Source organism: Miniopterus schreibersii, assembly GCF_964146895.1.
Source record: "Miniopterus schreibersii genome assembly, chromosome: 1".
Classification (NCBI taxonomy): Eukaryota; Metazoa; Chordata; class Mammalia; order Chiroptera; family Miniopteridae; genus Miniopterus; species Miniopterus schreibersii.
In genome coordinates this window covers 78,138,792-78,159,112 of record NC_138101.1, presented here as the reverse complement: position 1 = coordinate 78,159,112, position 20,321 = coordinate 78,138,792, and the positions used below count along the sequence as shown (strand labels likewise).

At 39.6% G+C, this 20,321-nt stretch overlaps 1 protein-coding gene across 6 annotated transcripts in view; it reads right to left on the bottom strand.

Annotated features, from left to right (window-relative positions):
* CELF2 (CUGBP Elav-like family member 2) overlaps positions 1–20,321 on the bottom strand; it is a 789,880-nt gene that overhangs the window by 484,518 nt on the left and 285,041 nt on the right. For 4 of the 6 annotated variants that reach the window (XM_081128228.1, XM_081128233.1, XM_081128231.1 and 1 more), the window contains exon 1: positions 8,722–9,292. The exons of 1 other annotated variant lie outside the window; for it this stretch is intronic. In XM_081128228.1, the coding sequence (XP_080984354.1) occupies positions 8,722–8,774 (53 nt within the window). In that variant the 5' untranslated portion in view covers positions 8,775–9,292. Of the gene's footprint in view, positions 1–8,721; positions 9,293–10,958; positions 11,011–20,321 lie in introns of those variants that run through there. One more of the 6 variants, XM_081128238.1, reaches the window with a different exon arrangement.

Genomic DNA, 20,321 nt, shown 5'->3' with positions numbered 1-20,321 from the left:
GATGGCCATAAGGTACATGAAAAGGTGCTCAACATCACTAACCGTCAGAGAAATACAAATCAAAACCACAATGAGACATCATCTCACGCTTGTTAGAATGCCTATTATCAGAAAGAAATAACAAGTGTTGGTAAGGATATGGATAAACCAGAACTCTTGTGCACTGTTGGTGGGATTGTAAATCGATGCAGTCACGGAAAACAGTACAGAGGTTCCTCAAAAAATTAAAAATAGGCCTACCATACATATGATCCAGCAATTACACTCTGGGTATTTATCCAAAATAATGACAACACTAACTAAAAAAGATATATGCATCCCCATATCCATTGCAGCATTATCTACAATAGCCAAGATATGAAAGCCTTGTAAGTATCCATTGACAGATAAATGGATATAGAAAATGTGGCATAAAAACACAGTGGAATATTATTCAGCCATAAAAAAGAATGAACTCTTGCCATTTGCAACAACATAGATGTTGAAGTCATTATGCCAAGTGAAATAAGACAGATAGAGAAAGGCAAATACTGTATTTATAAGTGGGATCTAAAACAAAACAACAACAAATTGAGCTCATAGGCTCATGGATACAGACTGGTGGTTGCCAGAGGTGGGGGTGAGGAGGACATGGGTGAAGGAGATCAAAATGTACAAACTTTCAGTTATGAAATTAAAAAGTCCTGGGAATGTGTACAGTGTGGTGACTATAGTTAATGATACCATATTGTATATCTGAAAAGTGGCTAAGAGAGTAAATCCAGCCTGGCTGGGCGTGGCTCAGCGGTTGAGCGTCAACCTGGGATCCAGGCGATCGGGGTTCGATTCCCGGTCAGGGCACATGCCCAGTTGTGGGCTTGATCAATGACTCTCTCATCATTGATGTTTCTGCCTCTCTCTCTACCCCTCCTTTCCTCTCTCTGAAATCAATAAAGATATATTAAAAAAAAAAAAAAAAGAGAGAGTAAATCCTAAATGTTCTCATCACCAAAAAACATATTTATAAGTATGTATGGTAATGGATGTTAACTAGACTTATTGTGAACATTTCTCAATATACACAACTATTGAATCATTATGTTGTATACCTGAAGCTAAGATAATGTTATATGTTAAATATATCTGAAAAAAATCCACCTTCTAAATAGTTACTTAACCTACATCTCTATAAAGTGATAGCTAAGCGTTGAGGAAGCTGCAAGGAGGCAAGCGGCCAATTTGAGGAGGGCTGTCAGGCAAAGCCACACAGGGGAGCTCAGGTTAGAACAAACCTTTTAAACGCATGTGTTTTCATGGAGAAGAGGGAAGAGCGTTCTGGCTTTGGGGCACTCACTAATGGCTGTTATGGACAGTAATGAAGATAATGATGGTGGGAAGCCGTGTGCCAAAGCTCAGAAGATGCATTAAGTTCCATTTGTAAATGCCAAACTTAAATGAGGACAACATTTTCCCAGTTTACAAAAGGTTTCACTTATCCACCAGGAAACGTGACAAAATACATAAAACTGCGGTTTCCACGGTCCTTTAACAATTCTTTCTGGCTTAGGCATTTGTGTCTCTATAAGAATGAAAAACTGGAGCAATGAAACACAAAATGGAGTTCCAGAGCCATGGTTAAGGGTAACACCTGCAATCCGGGAGCCTGCAATACTCAGCCCAGCAGGAATAGCCACATGACTGCTAATGTCAGTAGGTGTCAGCAGACGCATCCCTGCAATAGCCGATTTACATGTAGCCCTAGTTCCGAGACAGACCATCTGAAAACAGGTTTGTAGTTCAGCATATCAATTCTAAGGAAAGATTGTGAATAAAAGATCATTGAAGGGAAATGAAGATCAATATAAAGAGAATTGCTTTGCTTCCAGAAAAACTCTACAGTGTGGGCAAAGGATGCATGGTATGGCTCGGAGGTGGGACTTGGGATCTGTGGGAGAGCGCTTCTTTGTTCTAGGTCACTGATCATGTAATTTTATGAATGGGGATCCTTAGGTATATAATCTGGTTCAATCTCTCATTTTACAATGAGGAATGTCCATTCAAGTACTGGCTGGGTAAAATGCAGTGTCTAGGGATATGAAGGATGTAAATGGACATGACAATGAATCAGACGTGGACCTTATCTATCTTTGGAGAGTTTATAGCCTACCAGTGGAGCAAATATATAAACATTACAGAGGAGAAAATGTGCACTTGCATTTGGGGATCTCAGGTTAGATCCAGTGCTATGAGCATTCAAGGGAAGGGCAGCTCCCTTCCTTTGGGAGGTGGGATGGCAGCAAGGAAGGCTTAGTGAAAAGTTCTCAGCTGAAATTAAGAAGTAGCAAACCTGGGTCAGGACTAGACACTGCTGGAGACACAGTGGTTAAAAAAGCAGTCCATGTCTTCATGAAAAATAAGGGGTGTGGGGAGTGGAGGTTTTTTTAAACATAGAATTGAAGAAAGGAGAGTGGATTAGCTGACCTCTTGAGTTGCCTTCTCCTGATGAATTAAAATGCAGAGAGGAGGTAAACACAGGGCTCTGCATGAGAACAGACAGGAAACCTGCACACGGAGTCCTCTCCTACAGCACACCCTAGAGAGAGTGATTCTAATGTTCTGGGACTTTGAGCCTGAGCACATATTTGGGGAGTGTAGGGAGGCAAGTGGTACATTCTCCTTTTTATTTCCAAACGGTGGAGTAAAAGTGTTAGGAGGTTTTTCCCTATTTGGGGAATATAGCTTCACTGTGGTCTCTGACCTTTGGAAGATGTTTACCTGATTATATGAGGAATTTCTTCTTGTGCTTTTCCTAACAGAGATTTCAAATTATCTGGATTTGTTGGTTTTGTCCTTGATACTTTGCTGGTTCAGCCCGCTAGGGAAACAGACCCTTGCAGGAGTGGGAAAAATAATTGTCAAGTGAATATTTTTCTACTGATTATTTGTGTCAATGGAGTGGAAACAACTCATGAGGGTATTTTTGTTTTTGTTTTTTTGAATGCTGGAATGAGATGAAAATGCAATGGCATTTTTATGTGATCTTATAATAACCTTTGTCATTATTGGTTATATCTTGTGCTACATTAGTCATGCTTTGTGAAAAATAGATTATTCTCTAATATAATAAATTATTTAAGAGGCCCAGATCTTGTATTCACTTTCATAAACATATACAGTAATTCATTCTACCTAGAGAATTATTACAGAATTTTCTCTATATTCTCATAGCCTACCTCCCCCTGCTCTTGCAAAGGTTTTTTAAAAAGTACCCAGTAGTAAGTAGGTCACGATTCTTCAAACTTCCCTGTGGGAAAAGGAAGACTAATGCAGTGCAAATTTTTCCCACTTGAGACACAGTTAAGGCAACATGCTTCGTCAAGTTACCAATGTACCAAGGAAAGGTGCTATGTCAGAACAGTATATGGCATCGTTTTTTAAGTGCTCTGGCTCAGTTAGTAAAAACCAAGTCCACACTGTGGCAAATGGGAGCACCTACTTCAAAATATGCAGCATTTAGCATAATACCTGGCATATACAAAGCACTGGTAATTCTTATCTCATTCTCTAAGAAGACTAACACCTGACTTCAGATGGCAGTCTACCCTCAGTGACACCAACAGAGCTTCCACGTAACCTCTCCTTACTCCAAATATCTCCAAGATGTCATGTAATGTGAGCCTAGGAGTATCTACACATGGCATTCATTCAAAATTACACAGCAAGCTTTCCTCTGTGAATTTGGAATTCATCTTGGGAGATTTATCAGGCATATAAAAGGGAAATGTCTCCTAAATGAGCTAGAGAAAGAAATGAAAAACAAAGAAATAAGGCCAAACATGTCAGGGTCTGGTCTATTTTTTCCATCAACATGTGCTGTTCTCATTAATGGCAGTTTCTCACACAATCAGAAAGGGAACAGGCCAAAGACTGTTTTGTTATATAGCATTAAGGTTCATCCAAACATTTCAGTGATGTAGTAAGCCATAAATTTTCTCCAGGCTATAATCATCTTTTTGAGATAAAGTACTCATGACCTAAAACATCTTTCACCTTTGGAATATTACCAAGATCTTTAAAAAACTTTTTCCCAATAATAAGGCAAATTTATGAAATGTACTTTGTCATGTGAGATTGAAAACATCTTTCCAATTATACAATAAAAACACTTTTTTCTTGTTGGTCAAATCATTAGCCTAGAAAATAGATGAGAGGTAGACAATGGCACATGGGCCAAATCCAGCCCACTATCTGTTTTTGTAAATTAAGTTTTATTGGATTGCACTTAAGCTTAGTCATTTACATATTGTGGAGACTTTCACTTTAAATGGCAGAGTAGGTGAGTCATTTTGACAGAGATTTTTGTGGCCACAAAAAACTAAAGCATTTACTATCTTGCCTTAATAGAGGAAGTTTGTCAATCCCCGATCTAGATCATTCTCTTGCGCAGAATGAATGAATTCTGCTTGAATAATAGGTATCTATCAGATGCTCAGATAATTTTAAAATTTTCCATGTTATCAAATTCATACAATTTGCTGATCAGAACAGAAATGAGGACCTGGAGATAGAAACAGTAAACTGTGAGTTAGGAGTGAGTTATTCATTCATTCATTCATTCATTCCACATAATATACTACCACTACTGTGGTAAATACTGGCATTAGAGTGTGAACAAAACAGGTAAAGCCTCTGGTCTCAGGGAGTGTAAAATCGATGAGAAAGGCAAACAGTGAGTACTTCATTCATTCATTCATTCGCTTATTCACTATCTGTTATGCTCCAGGGAATATTTTAGGTACTGGGTATATACCAGTTAACCACACAAACCATATACTCTAATGAGACAGAGATAATAAATAAGTACATGTAAAATAGTAGGTATTGGTAAGTGCTATAATGAGAATATTAATTAAACCATATGAAACAGTTTTTTAATAGGTCAAAAATGGTTGAATACTGGCAATTGTATATGGTTCAGTCTATCAGGGAGATATGCTAGAGAGTGATTTTTGAATGACTTTAAGTTATGGGGTCTGGGACAACTTCACCCAGGAAGTGACATCTAAGCTAAGAATTGTATGACAAGCAGCATCTGCCCTGCAAATAGCAGAGACTTCCAGGTAGGGAGAGGAGTAGCTTGTACAAATATCCTAGGGCCAGAACAAGCTTGGCTTGTCTGAGGAAGAGACAGAAGACCAGAGTGGCTGGAGACAGGGAGGAGATACGGCTGGAGAGGTAGTCAGGGCTATGTCAGATTGCGTCTTGTAGGTTAGAATAAGGATATTGGCTTTTATTTGAACAGTAATGGGAGGCTTTTAAATAGAAAAGTGACATAACATGATTTATGGCTTTTGAAATGTTTTCATTCCTCTTGTGTGGAAAATGGACTGTGAGAGCAAGAACTGAAGCAGGGAGAGGTGTAAGGAAGTTGTACATTCTGAGCAAAACAAGATGATACCAAGGAAAGGTGGAGAAAAGTGAAGAGTCCACAGATGTTTAGGAGCTGAAATCAACAGGAGATGGTGACAGTGTGGATGTAATTAAGGGAGAAAGTGAGGGATTAGGGAGGATGCCTAGCTTTCCATTTTGAGTACCTGGCTGGATAGCTGTGTGACTCATTAGTTTGTGAGCACCAGGAAGGAACCAGGTCTTGGGGGAGGTTACAGATATAGTTTGCAACCTGTTGAGCTAGAGTCATCTCTAAGCCATAGCACTGGCTGTGCTGAGAAGTCTGGGAACTCCGAGCAGAGATCTGGGCTGAGCTGTCTTAAATCATGGGAGGAGAGATGGGAAGACAAGTGCAGGTGAATAAAAACCCTTGGCAGACAAGGCAGAGTTGAAGAGACGAGTGTAGTGGCAACTTGCCCCGTTAATGAGTTCCGTGACCTCATCTAGTCTCTTCATCTTCTATGCTCAACTCCTTCATCTCTAAATGGTAGAGTGAGATTTGGGGTTTTCTAGGCTCTTCCACAGAAGTGATGCAGGGACTGCAGTAGGGGTATGGCAAAGGCTAGGCATTCAGATGTCCGCCCCCAGTTAACTCTCCCTCACTGTCAACTTTGTTTTCCCTCAAGTAACACCCATCACCATTAAATCTTGTGTTAATCACATTGCCAGATTAGTTTTTTTATTCTTTTTATCTGAGGTCTACTAGAGTGTCATTTCCTCTTTCTTCTGTGCACGAAGAATATTTTTGCTTAATTTAGCTGATTTTGAATGTTTTCTTTGAGTGAAGCTTTTGTGTTTGTCTTTCTCAGTGTCAAGAGGGGAGTCTTACTGGTGAAAATGTGTCTTTGGGTGGAAGTTAGATTTCTTTTATGCCCCTTAACATAGACATTAAGTTAAAACAGCCAATAGCACCATTCGCTGCCTTGATTTTTCCACTTGACAAAATATAGCTAGGATGTCAAATATACAGTTCTTGAGAAAGGTTTATGACCTGAACTTGTATCCCAGCAGCAGATCATATCTTAGAACACTAAATTATGGTGTCAGCAGATTTAAAAATTGTTCCTTGCTGATCACTTTCCATGAGCAACAGGTTTGGCAAAACTCCAGGCTGCATACCTGGAGCCAACATCTGAAAACATTCCAGGTTTGAAAGCCTTTCCACTGTCATAAATTAAGCATTCTGCTCATTTGTTAATTAGACAAGAGCAGTAACAGTGCTCCTTTTCCTTACCAGAATGGGGTCTCTCACCTCTGGATTCCTAAAGCATTTTATTAATGTAACTCATCTCACATACAACCCTGTGTGGCATCAGCACACACATCTTTAGTCTCCTGCTAGTTGTCCCATTTATAAGGTCATGTTATATCTTTGCTTCTCTCACATAGGATAGGCAGGGGACTATTGCTGGCAACTGAGTGGTTCAACAAACCAGAATTAGCCACACAAAAGTCTCATTGTAAACAATTAAAAATGATAAAATGTAATTCATGAACACTACCCGCTTTAAAATTCCTTACTGCTTGCCAAGAAGAGGTGAAGACAGAATGAACTTGGGGTACCCAAGTGGTCGATGTAAAAATGTATCTTTTTGCCAGGTCTTGCAAATCCAAGTTTGGAAAGCTTTACTTACTCTAGCCATAAAGTAAACTTCACTATGTTAGGGACACATTTAGGGGAAAGGAAACATTATCACTGATTTTTAAATGGGTTAATACTTGGGATCATCATCAAAATGGCCTTTGGAGGGCTATATCTTCAAAATTTGTATCATCCCACACATTCTTAGAGCTAGAGCCCACCTTATCCCCTTGTGCAATAATATTAAAATGTTAATCACCCAAAACAATTTTTAAAAAGCATTCCCAAGAAATATATCAATTTCAGAAATAGATGACTAATCCAGTAAAAGGAAAGAAGAATGAAATTCACTCTAAGAGCGGCATCACAAGAACATTTACAGAAGTACTTTACCATCTCTCAATTACAAATAAAATGTAAACCTACAAAGATGTTCACTGTGTTGTTGTTAATACAAATCAAGGACTGGAACCAATCGAAATTTTCAACAAACAATAATTTAGTGAACAATGTACACCGACAATATGGTGCTTTATTTAGCCATTAAAATCATGGTTATGAATGGTAGGCAGAAAGATGAAAATATGTTTGACAGTCACCTGGAAAACCAAGCAGATTATAAAACAGCATATACAATATGATCTACCACACACATGCATGAAAAGTTCTAGAAAGCAAGATGCAAGAATTTATAAAAAGAAAATCATTACGATAGATATTGGCTGTTTTTCTTCTATTTGCTCTTTTCTAGAATATTGTTGCTTTTAAAAATAAAAAAAGTAGACAAACACAAAGGCAGAACTCATGAGAGGGAAATACGTACTAGCTCAGTAATACAAGATACATGTCAGGAAAAAGAGGTCCCTCGAACCACGCTTCGGGGTATTTAGAACAATTTGACATTCTATAGAGTCACTTTTAATAAAAATCCCTCAATTTCACTTTTTTACATTTTTAAACTTGCCAAAGGTGCTTTTTGCTGGGAACTACCATTCGGTGTTGCGTTATACCTACAAATTCCCTGTGAACTCTACCAAAAGGGTCAGCTGAGACTCAGGTGGAGGGAACGCATGAACTCGGCCCCTTTGAGCTCCTTGGTTCTTATTTTCCTGGGCCACCCAGAGACGCAAAGATCAGAGTTCACCTTTTTCAGAGCATTCAGAGAAACACCACATTTCATATAATCCTACTCCCTCAGCTTTAAGGTCAGCTGAGTTTTTCTAGCTTTTCCAAATCTGAGCTGGGGAGGAAAGGTCACAGGAGGAACACACGTCCACAGGCTGTTAAGAGAAGCAGTCATGTCTTCTGGAAAGAGTTCACTTTTTTTTTTTTTTTTAATCTGAAGTCTCAAAAAGTTTGCTCTACCCCCTCTCATCTCTTCGGGTCCCCATGAAACACGAGACATAGGAGGACGTGTTCGTGGGGGCGAGCTGGCGTCAGGAATCGGTTCGGCGGGACCGCGCGCTCTCATTAACACGCACCGCGCGCCCCTCTCGGAGTGAAAGCCAGGACTTCTCACGCCTCGCCCCGCACGGCGGCGGGGCGGCGCCCCCCTGGAAACGGGGTGCCCCTCCACGCTGCTCTGGCGTCCCCGAAAGCCCCGCGGGCGTCTCACTCCGCAGCCTGCGCTCCTTAATTGGGGGTGGGTGGGGGCGGGGAGGAACTTGGCCGGGAACTGAAACAGCGATGGGGGAGAAAGAAAGCAGGCCTACCTTAAAACTTTCCAGTCTTTGAGTGGATCCAAGTCAGGGATTAAGGAAACCATTGTCTACGAGGCAGCGAAGGCGAATCCAATCCGAGAGGAGGGGAGAGGGGTGGGTGCGGGGGAAGGAACCGGCCAGCCCGCTTCTTGGCTCAGGCCGGCGCGACGGGGCGCCCGGCGCAGCTCCTCTTACTTCGAGGATTGATAAGCACTTGTCCTGGCTTTTCTCCACCCCCCGAATCAATCTTGCGCTATATGCCTTCCCAGCCCCGGCTCATTTCTCCACGCCACCTCTGAAAGCCCTTGTAATCTGCTCCGACTGATCAAATGTGACCTTTTTGTAGCCCACTTTATTCCAAGCACAGCTCTCCGTTAAATCTCTCTTTATTAACACCGTCCTCCTCGGCTTTCTTGGGGAACAAACACAGATCAAGCCTGAAGCCTCCAGACTTTACCCGCAATCATTTACAGATTACCGCCAGCCGCAGCCCTCTCCTCCTGCGGGGCATCCGGCTGCCTCGGCGGTTTTCGCTCCTTTATTCCTGTCGGGAGGCTGGCTAGGCTCCTTTCTTCCCGTGTGTGAGCGCGCGTGCGTGCGTGTGTGTGTGTGTGTGTGTGAGAGAGTGTGTGTGTGTGAGTGTGTGTGAGTGTGTGTGTGAGAGAGTGTGTGTGTGTGTGTGTGTGTGAGTGTGTGTGTGTGTGTGTGTGTGAGCGTGTGTGTGTGTGAGTGTGTGTGAGTGTGTGTGAGTGTGAGCGGGTGTGTGTGTGAGAGTGTGTGTGTGTGAGTGTGTGTGTGAGTGTGTGTGTGAGGGTGTGTGTGTGTGAGTGTGAGCGTGTGTGTGTGTGAGAGTGTGTGAGCGGGTGTGTGTGAGTGTGTGTGTGAGCGTGTGTGAGTGTGTGAGTGTGAGAGCATGTGTGTGTGTGAGCATGTGTGTGTGTGTGAGCATGTGTGTGAGTGTGTGTGTGAGCGTGTGTGTGTGTGTGTGTGTGTGCTGGGTTCTGGGTTCTGGGACACGAGCCTTGGGCTTAGAGCTTCCCTCGGAGGCTGTAACTACATGACTGTTAGGATTTGTTTTTTTTTTAAATAATTTGGAACGGGCTGCTAACAAGCTAGAATTGACTGTGTTTTCTGGCAGAAATTTTGCTACACTGTTGTTTCTTTTAAAAACATGAAGGGTGGGGCAGTGTAGAATCTTTAAACATTGAGAAAAAAGGGCGTGGCCTTTTCTCCCTCAAACTTGTGTGTCTTTTACCCTTTCTTTAAAACGGAACATCCTTTCAGTAATCATCTGAAACTGTGCGCAGCAGATATTTTTAAAATATCAAGAGCCGGCTTGTTTGTCTTCAGCGCCCACAGTTGCCCCTGGGCTGATGTAGGTGCTCTGTGAGTGTACAGATCTCTTATTTTCATGAGCGCTGCCTCTCAAGTTCTCCTTCCCCAGGTCCTACCTAAGACTCTGCAGCCGAGGCTCTTCCTCCTGCCTGCCCCGGATGCTGCAATTAGAAGACCTTGAGATCGACCAGCCCAGGGACCTCCAGACTGTGGTCCCTCAGGTCATGAAGATTTTCATTCTGTCTGTCCGCATGCCACAGGAGCTGTACTTGGTAGTCTCTCTCTTTAGATCAAATTCCTCTTTTTCTCACACTTATTTTTAAAGGAGTTTTTAAGATCATTACCATACATGGAAAATCGGCTTCACTGGTCTAACAAAACAATTATGATTTACCCAGACACACGGACCAGCTAAGGGCACTGATCAAGCTCTTTTTTTCTCTTAGTTAAAAAGAGTTTACCAAGTGTTAGGGGTGCGAAGGACCAACCAGAGACTTTCCCTACCAGGGAGAGTAAAGATTTGAAGAGAATAGGGTGTGATTCCATGTTCTGTGATGACCTTACTACCTAAAATTGTCAGCTGGGAGGATGGGTTCCAAGTTTTTGCCTTCAGGCAGAACCTACCAAGAACAAGAATCTGTTCCTTCCACAGGGAAAGATGTGGTGACAGCTGCGGGAAGCATGGTGCTTTTATTGTCAGGGAGTTCTTCCAGTCCATTCCAAGCGGCCCTCACAGCATTTTACATCCAGTCTCTATTGCCCTTTCCTCTAAGAACCCCATCCTTAAAATATGCAGCAAACTCAGTTTAGATGTGTTTTCTCTTCTGCAGCCCTATGTACTTTCCTTAACGGCCCATAAATGCCTCTTCAGAAATGCAACTATCTTTATGCTAAAATTAAAGAGAACTTCGTACCTTTCACAAAAACCACTGCCTCTCTGGGGCTTCTTGCGTCTTCCCGGCTGTCTTTGCTGTCCCCTGTGGGTCTTGGGCCACCGTGAAACACTGTGTAAACATTTGCATAGCACTTCTAATCGAGTGTGGGTGACAGTCACAGCGTTTGTGCAGAGTGTACCTCCAAAGAGTTCTGAATGCTTAATGAGTAAAATGTTTCCCCCTTTAAGAAGTTAGCAAGAGAAAAACGAAAGATTATAATGAAATAGTTTCTGTGACTATCATGACATCATCCTTATATCCTTAACCGCCACACCCCTGAACTCCCAGCTGGGAGAGGAAGGGGTATGTCTTTAACCCTTGGAGTTCAGGGTTAATGGGTGAAGGGGAGGGACTGGGCTTTCAGCCAAAGAACAAAAGGACAAAAGCAGGCTCATAAATTATGAAATACTGTTTTGAAGCAGCAGTCCTTCCAAAAACTTTTTAAAGGCAGCAGAAACTTTCCCTTGAATAAAATATTGTACCAAGTCCAAGAACAGAAACAAATAACAGCAGAAGTTTATTACCAGATACTAGACATGGTTCTAATTTCTTTGGCTGTGTTAACTGGTTCAGTCCTAGTAACTAACTTGTTAATGAGGTGAGTAACCAGTAGCACCCCCATTTTGTTAACACACACGAGGACCTTTGGGCATGTGGAAGAGAGCAACTGGTCTGAGCTCACAGGGCTACTCATCCTCAGAGCATGTGTGGGACCTAGAAAGTGTGTCTATGGGACCCCACTGGAGGTACCACTGCAGAGAGAAATATTGAAGCGGAGAGAGTGCCTCTGTTTGGGGGTAGGACTGGGGCTGGGATCAGGTTAGGGGTAAGAGGGCTGCACAAATCCCATGCTTTCACTCTTAAGGTGTCTGTGTTTAGTAGGACACACTTTGAAATCCACTTCCTGAAGGTATTTGGTGATGAGGGAGTTAAATGATCTTTTAAAGGGACTCTATTGAGTCCCAAGTGGGCTGAATATTTTCCTCTTTCTTAATTTTGAGGATCAAATGTTTTCTTAATACACTGTAGATTAATTCCATGCTTTATATATTGCAGATTTCCTTTCCCCTGCTCCCCTAAGCATTCCCTGAATCTGAACAGCTTCACTTCAAATGGGTCCATTTCCTACTAAGAAAAAGGCAATCAGAATGATTCACTATGAGGGTGCTCACTAAAAACAAACAAACACACACACAAACAAAAATCCTGCCCTGTTCAAAACTGAGCCAACTATTAGTCTGTAACTCAGGAAAGGCAATAATAACTTTCTATACACAAAACTCAAAGGTTAAGATTAACCTTGAGAAATTTAGGCTAAAAAACATAACTTTCCTCTGTGTTGTGGTATGAATGACAAGATTTTATTTCACTTGTCTTTTTCTTATATTTTGATAAATTTACCCCTTTAAAATCAAATTTTGTTGTTGCTTATGATGGTTCTTCAATAGTGGGCTTTTCTGAATGGTCCCTATGTGTTAAAAAAAAAAAAAGAATCCATTTAAGGCAACATTCATGATTGTCCTATATTATCAACAAGACTTATAATCAACAAGACTTATAATTCTCCTTTTCATATAAATAATATTTCTGTGATATTCTTCCCTCTCCTCAAGTATAGAATCCAAATCCCAAATCCAAATCCATACCAAAAGCAACCCCATTGTTTATCCCTCTTTCATCCAAACAAACAGTGTCCCAAACCTGAGCCACAAACCCTATGAGCCTGTGAATTCCACATGTATTGGGATTATAGTCACCAGGAAGCAAACTGAAATGCAGAATTTCAGTGAGGAGACACCAGCAGGAGCCAAGGAATCTGCATTTCATAGCAGACCCAGGTGCTCACAAAACACCCTGGGAAATGCTAAGACAGAGCCAGCAAGCAGAAAGTCTACCCTGGTCAGATAGCATCCCAGGCAGGGTTTCATGTGGTTGTGGGCAATGTCCCTGGAGTCAGAGGTGTGGATCTGTGGGAGCTCATCTTATGGGATACAGAGGAGCAGGAAGCACCTGGAGGTATGAATTAACCAAAGAAAGAAAGAAAGCAAGTATTCTCTTTTGGACCAACTATTAAATGGAGCTTCAGAAAGACAGGTATGATGTCTCAGGAAATTCCTCTCCCACAAAATGTCTAACTATCAGATCTTCAGTAAAAAAAAAAAAAAAAAAAGCAGTTTTCCTAGGAGAAAAAAATACAAAAATTTTTTTCTGTTCTTTTTTTCATTTTCTCTCTCTTCATCTCCAATTTCTGATTCCTAGGAATCTGATTAAGCTAAGTATTTTGTTTTCTTGCCTCAAACTTATTTGTACCCAACTCTGTTACTTCCTGATAAAAGTTCTTTCCCCTCCTGCTTGTTGTAGATTTTTTTCTTTTTCTTACTTGCCAGCTCTTACCTTCTTCTCAAGTGGGTGAGGCCTCTTGCTCTCTTTAAGAAACTGAAATGACTAATTGGAAATGCATTCTAGTTCTGTTAAAGAAGCATCCCGGGTCTGGCTGATGTGCCAGAGTTTTAAAACTGGCAGATGGAGTGAGCGCAGAAACTCCAGCACTTGTTTTTGACCCTGGAAATAGGATCCAGCTCTGCATGCTTTTCCTAGCAAACCACAGGATGATAGCCAGATAAAATGCAGCCCACTCAGTTACAGTGGGATTTCAGAAAAGCAAGTAAATTTTTAGTGTAAGTATATCCCCCAATATCGCATGGGACACATTTATGCTAAAAAATTAATCATTTGCTTTATTATCTGAACTTCAGCTTTGACTCCGTGCTCTGTGGTTTTATTTGCCAAATCTGGCAACCCTATGCTGGATTGACTTTTAAATAAAAATAGCAACATCACTGTGATTATTGTTTTTATTTTATGGAATTCGTAAAGGTGCTCTGATGTCATTAGCTAGGCATCAAAATGCATTTATTTAATGGTTCTTAAAGCTTTAAAAAATGTATAAGCTGTTACAAGCCAAACATAAAAGACCCCATTTCAGGTTGCTTTTTCAACAAAGCAGTGATATGATTAACGTATGCCTATGTCTTCCAATATTGGACATTAGGAAAAGACACGCAGCCTTTTGGTCTTTAGATGGGCTAGTTGATTGCATTTTTAAGTGTTGATAAGATTGATGTGCTCGAAAGCACTGAAGCTGACATTTTATAAAATGCAGGACCATCTCTAGATTATATTTATTTTATACTGTGACTTGATAGTTAACTCAGCTGCTGTGTTTCCTTGTTTTTGCACTAAGCATCAGCTCCTACTGTAAAAAATTCGCACCTGAATAGTTAATCATTCATCTTTAGATACAGAGGATATGTATTGTACATATTTTCACTTTAAGGATGTCTAAAGAGACAAACTTCCAAAGATGGTGCTTGTCCCACCCCCTTTTTAAAATAAATGCATTCCTTTATGACTTGAATGGGATTCACAACAACCGATACAATGAAAACCCTGTGAACAAAGGTCTGTGTTTAGGTGCTTTTCAATGAATTGAGAATCGCTACTGTAGGACACTAAAAAAATTTGCTATTATGGAAATTTGAAAAAAATTGACAGGGTCTCTAAAGAGACAGCTACAAAACCTGCTAAGCGTGGGGAGAGACCAAATGTGTTGTTACTCAGTCTACATATGTATGGAACAGTTTCTATCAGGCGAAGGCCCTCCTAACAATTGGGAAGGAATGCGTCTTTCATTGGAGACTTAGTCAGCTGAACGGGAGGGCAAAATGGATTGAAGCTGGGGGAGGGGAGTGTTGAGTCTTTGCCAGGCATATTTTAAAAGTGAGAAAGGAAGAGAGGGGAGGAGACTCACACCCAGCCTGCTGCTTTTCATGCCATTCAAAGGAATCACAGGCCAAATGTGGTACATACAGTGAAAAAAAAAATAGAGCTTTAACTCCTGTACTGCCATGGAAGATGAGGTTTGCTGTGTAATATCCTTCCTTTAATATCCAGTCTGGTTTTGTTAGCACATAGGGCTTACAACCAAGAGGGACAAAGGAATGCCCAGAAGGAAGATGTATTGTTCAGACAGTCCCCATATCCCAGGCCAGGGACTAAAACCTGCAACATTGATTTTATAATCTTTTTTTTTTTCTTCTTTAAATGACAGTTTCAGATTACTCGGGTGTTTTTGTGCCTAAAGACAAAACTCCTCACAGGGTTTCAGGAGGGAAATCTGAGTTTTAGAGCAAAATCCAGCAGTATTGCCAAGTTTCCAGTCAATGCAACAATGTCAACATCGGCTTGTGAGGAAGGGCCGCCTAACCGCAAATACCGCAGTGGAATCACTAAGAGGAAAAGATAAGCCTTCCGTTATTACCCTCGAAGGAAAATCCGGCAGACCTAAGTGGAATTTAAGTGTGCTACAAATTCACTTGAAGACAAAGATTTAAATACTTAATGACTTGTTAATTTAATTCAAAGTAGTAACCACAACAAACAAAAATATTGATTATTGATTGACTGTATAAAGTGTTTATTTGGCAATCAAATGCTCCATTAGCTTGCCAAAGCATTTTCCAATTTGTCTAATAGGTAAGGTAGTGCTCACCATGGTGAAGGACCAGGTTTCTTTTTCTTTTTGTGTTTTAAATTTCCAATATGTTGCTCATCAATACTTTTATAAAAATACAATAAAATTGAATTACTAAAAAAAAACCAAATTCATATGTGTATCACCCAAATTTTATTTTTGTTTTTATTACTTTTAATAAGTGATTTCCTGACCTGGAATCGAACGACAACCTTTTGGTGCACTGGACGACGCCCAACCAACTGAGCCACACTGAGCAGGGCACAATTCTTGAAATTACTGGATTAGTAGGCATAAAATTAGTCTGTAAAATTGTTCTATGTGTCTAAATTATTACTCCTAATCATTATAAATTCGTTTAAATTTGTTTATAATTTGTTATAAACAAACAATCCACAGACCAGCATCGGTCTGCTTTCCACAATCTAAGGGGTACTGATGAAAGTATCCAACAACAATAAGAAACAATTTATTGAGACTTTTAAAGAATAGTTTTAGGATCAGTATTCAACTAAGCCCTATATGAGCTAAGGTGAATAGGAAATACATCCATTTATACTGTTGATAAAAAAAAACCAAACACACTTCTGTGCTGGGAAGTAATAAAAAATTAAAATCAATGAACTTAAAAACCACCTGATGTTCAACATTTCTAAAGTCACCATTTAATGAGAAATTTTAAAGTCCTTTATTTTTAAATTGCAACTTGAGTTCATGGAAAATACTTCTTTGCTGACTGGTAATTAGTAACTGAGACACAGCTCCAGCTGGTTCCTCTAATTCCTATTGTATGTATTGATTCCTTTTCTACATCAGAGAGAGGAAAACAAAACTGCATTTTGCCACAATTTACGATATCTCAATACATAAAAATCCAAATGTATTTCCCCCAAACACATTTGGATTAGAAAATATTTTGGAAGGTTCCTAATCTATTTAATTTTCTCTAGTGTGCTTAAGCTTTTTTAAAGATCACTAAACATTTGAGACAGAGTTGTAAGTAGAAGGGCCTAGACTTGAAAACAGAGGAACTTCTCATTGATTTAACAAACACATAGCACTTACTATGTATCAGGAACTGTTTAAAGGCTTTACAAAAATTAACTCACATAATCCTCATAAAAATCTAAGAGGCAAATTCCATTTTCACTTTACAGATGAGGAAACTAAAGTACAAAGAGGGTAAATGATTTTCGTAGTGAGTATTGGCCAAGGCATGATCCGAAACTAAGCAGTCTGGCTTTAGAGTCCCACTCTCATGCACACATGAGGGGCATCTTCTCCTGGACAATCAGAAAGAAGGGTAAAGCATTTTTATTTTATTTTATTATTATTGTTTTTATTTTTTAAATCTCCCCTCAAGGATATGTTTATTGATTTTTAGAGAGAGAGTGAGAGAGAGGAAACATTGATGTGAGAGAGAAGCATCTAATGATGGGTTGCCTCCCTTAATGCGCCCCAAATTGGGATTGAACCGGAAACCTAGGTATATGCCTTGACAGAGAATTGAACCCATGACCATTTGCTGTATGGCATGATGCTCCAACCAACCGAACTGCCCAGCTAAGGCCCGGTAAAGCATTTTTAAAATCATAAATGCAATTCCACTGGACAATTCAATTAACGAGCATTGCGATTTAAATAAAATTTACCCATGAACATATTTAATTCATAGATCAAGCAAGAAGGCAAAAACCTTAGATTTATCCTTTTGGGATCACCAAAGATGTACTGACCACCCATTCACCTCCCTTCAAAAGTGTCCTTTCTGAGTAAGGTAACTATTGCAATATGATGACAACTCACTGGCCTTCGTACTTTCCTGTGTAAACATTCATCCCTAACTGGTCATTTAAAGAAGAAAGCAAGGCCCGCTCTAATCCTCATATATGTATCACTTATACATGCTCTGCCAGAGCTTACAAAGGATCAAAGTCTTCGAGTGCGCTGGCAACAAAAGCCATTCAGCTCTTCAGGTGCTCAGAGGGGAATTACCATTTGCCATATATAAATTAAAACCTACATGCATGTAAGTACAATTGTGAAGGAGGTATTGCCAAGGGGGGAAAAAGGAAAGAGAATGTAGCTAGACAATAATTATCAGAAGATTCTATTGGTGCAAAATTAAACACAGTGTTTATACTTTTTCTTGAATAGAAAAATTGTAGATGAAAGAAAATATAATGGAAGGACTAGAATAATGACTCGACTAATATCATTTGAAAAGCTGTGGGAACTCTATGGAGGTAAAAATATTAGGCCTTCAATTCATATTAGAAACAAACAAACAAAAGTGCCAGATAAACTGAAGAACTAAATATGAAAAGTGAAACTACAGAAAATTAGAGGATAATCTAGCAGAGGCAAATCTCTGTCTTGATAAATTCCTCTGCTTTTAAGTAAAATGAATTATAAAGAAAATTTTTAAATGAGTGACTGTTAAAAATATAAAGAAAATTTCTACATTTGAGTCCATAAAATTCCATTTATCAAAAACATCATACATAACATTAAAATATGAAAAACAAATTAAGAAACATATGCATCCATAACAGAGCAAAACCCTGTGGATACAATAATAGAAAACGTGGGAAAATGCCAACAACAAAAATGTACAGAAGAAGAAATTCAAATAAAAGCATGCATATAAAATATAAGAATCCCATAAATAAAAGAATCCCATAAATAAAAGTTTAAAATGGGATATAGTGTTTTACCCACTGAATTAATAAACACCCTTAAATGATTATATGTAATGGCAGAATGAGGTACAATTAAGTGTGCCCATTCATGTATGAATGTTTTATTATTGTCCAGAAAGCAATTTGGTGGTATGTCTTAAAAATTTTAAAATATTTCTACTATTTGATTCTGAAATTACACTTCTAAAAGGTTTTGTTTTAAAATTTATATAGAAGAAAATTCATCGCAGTACTAATTCTATTAATGAGCTATTAGAGGCAACTTAAATATCCAGCAATTAAAGGTGCATTAAAAATGTCTGCATACAATGTGGTATAAAATGGGATATTAGGAAGCCATTAAAACCATGTTTTGGTAGAATAAGTTTGAAAGATTTTCACAATAAAGTAAGTGAAAAAAGCAGGTGATAACATGTTGTATATGCTGTATTATTGATATTTGGCACTGCTACCAGGGATTGTAAACTCAATTGCCAAGAGTCCACACAGGTATCATAGTGAGTAATGCTGGCAGGGAAGATGCCTTTTAAAATTCAATAATCTTCCTTTCTCCAGTTTTTCAAGAAACATTCAGTCTTCTTGGTCTGTTTCTCTTTTACAGTTATCTTTCTTCCCCCCACCACCCAACTTTTATCTTTACTGTAAAAAGCAGAATTACTGGCAGTGAAACTTCAGCATCATATTCAGGACTAGGATGCAGAGGAAGGAGTGGGCTCCCTGGGGAAAGGAGCCGCCCGAGGACAGGCGCCCTGTCTGGCTCTAAGCTGTTCTTACCATGCAGAGCGGGGCCCGAATGTGGCCAAATCCCGCACTTGATCCAGAGATGACATAAATCTTAGTTTTTAGGTGAATTTTGATTTCAATTGTTGACTCAACATTTTATATCTATCTGACTACCAATCTATCCATTATATTCATTATATACACACATATATACTGTGAAGGCCGAGCAAAGAACATGAAGGGGCTTCACGTCTGTGAGTCCCACCATTCATGCTCATGTGTATGAACACAAAAGTGACTGGAAATATAAAAATGATACATTATTGCATAAATCCAATCATTTAAATCTTATTTTCTCTACACCTTTTCTATTTTGTAAGTTCTCTCCATGCATTTCTTTTTATAATCAGAAAACTATGATTATTTTATCATATTATTTACTCATTTTTTTAGGAGATTTAAAGTAGTCTTTTTTTTTTTTTTTAAATGAAGGGTCCTCTTCTGCAGTTTGTCTCTGATCTAATATTTCTAAATATGTCCTCACATCTACATGGTTATAGATCATGTTATTATTTAGGAAGTCATTATTTCTAAGCTATCGGAAGCTTTTTGAAAAACAGGGGTCTAAAAGTTTGTCTTATTTTTCTACTTCCTTGTGGCATAACTTAACCATTTTTGGCCTAATTTCAGCTGCATTTTTCTTTTCTCCTTTAAATCCTATCTACCCTTTCCAATTGTAGGTAGGTGATATTAAATATTTTTTAAAAATATATCTTAATTGATTTCAGAGAGAAGAAGAGAGAGGGAGAGAGAGAGATAGAAACATCAATGATGAGAGAGTCACTGATCGGCTGCCTCCTGCACGCCACCACTGGGGATCGAGCCCGCAGCCCGGGCATGTGCCCTGACCGGGAATCGAACCCCGATCGCCTGGATCCTAGGTGGATGCTCAACCGCTGAGCCACGCCCGGCCGGGCTAAACAATTTTTTAATCTAGTGGCAGAGTCCATTGATGGGACAATTTTAGCAGCTCACTGGTCAAAGTGCCTTTTATTATTTAAAATACTAGGACATCCCCTAACTGTTTGGACAGGCGTGGCTTTGGAGAAAGGAAAGCTTTAAGGTTTAATTAGCCTGTCGGGCTGTCTCTTCGGCACAGGCTGCTCTGGATAGTCACCCCACAAAAGGGGATTAAAGAAAGAAGAAAGGAATGTAGCCAGCAAGTACGGTACTCAATCAAGAAAAGAAAGAATGTAATAGGCTCAGCTGATTGAGGGTTATGATAAAATAACTGGCGAAAACTACAAAGCCCTCCCTTTCTGTAGGGACAAAGAATGCTTTTCACAAAGCTCACAACAAATTAATTACAGAATCACTGCTGCA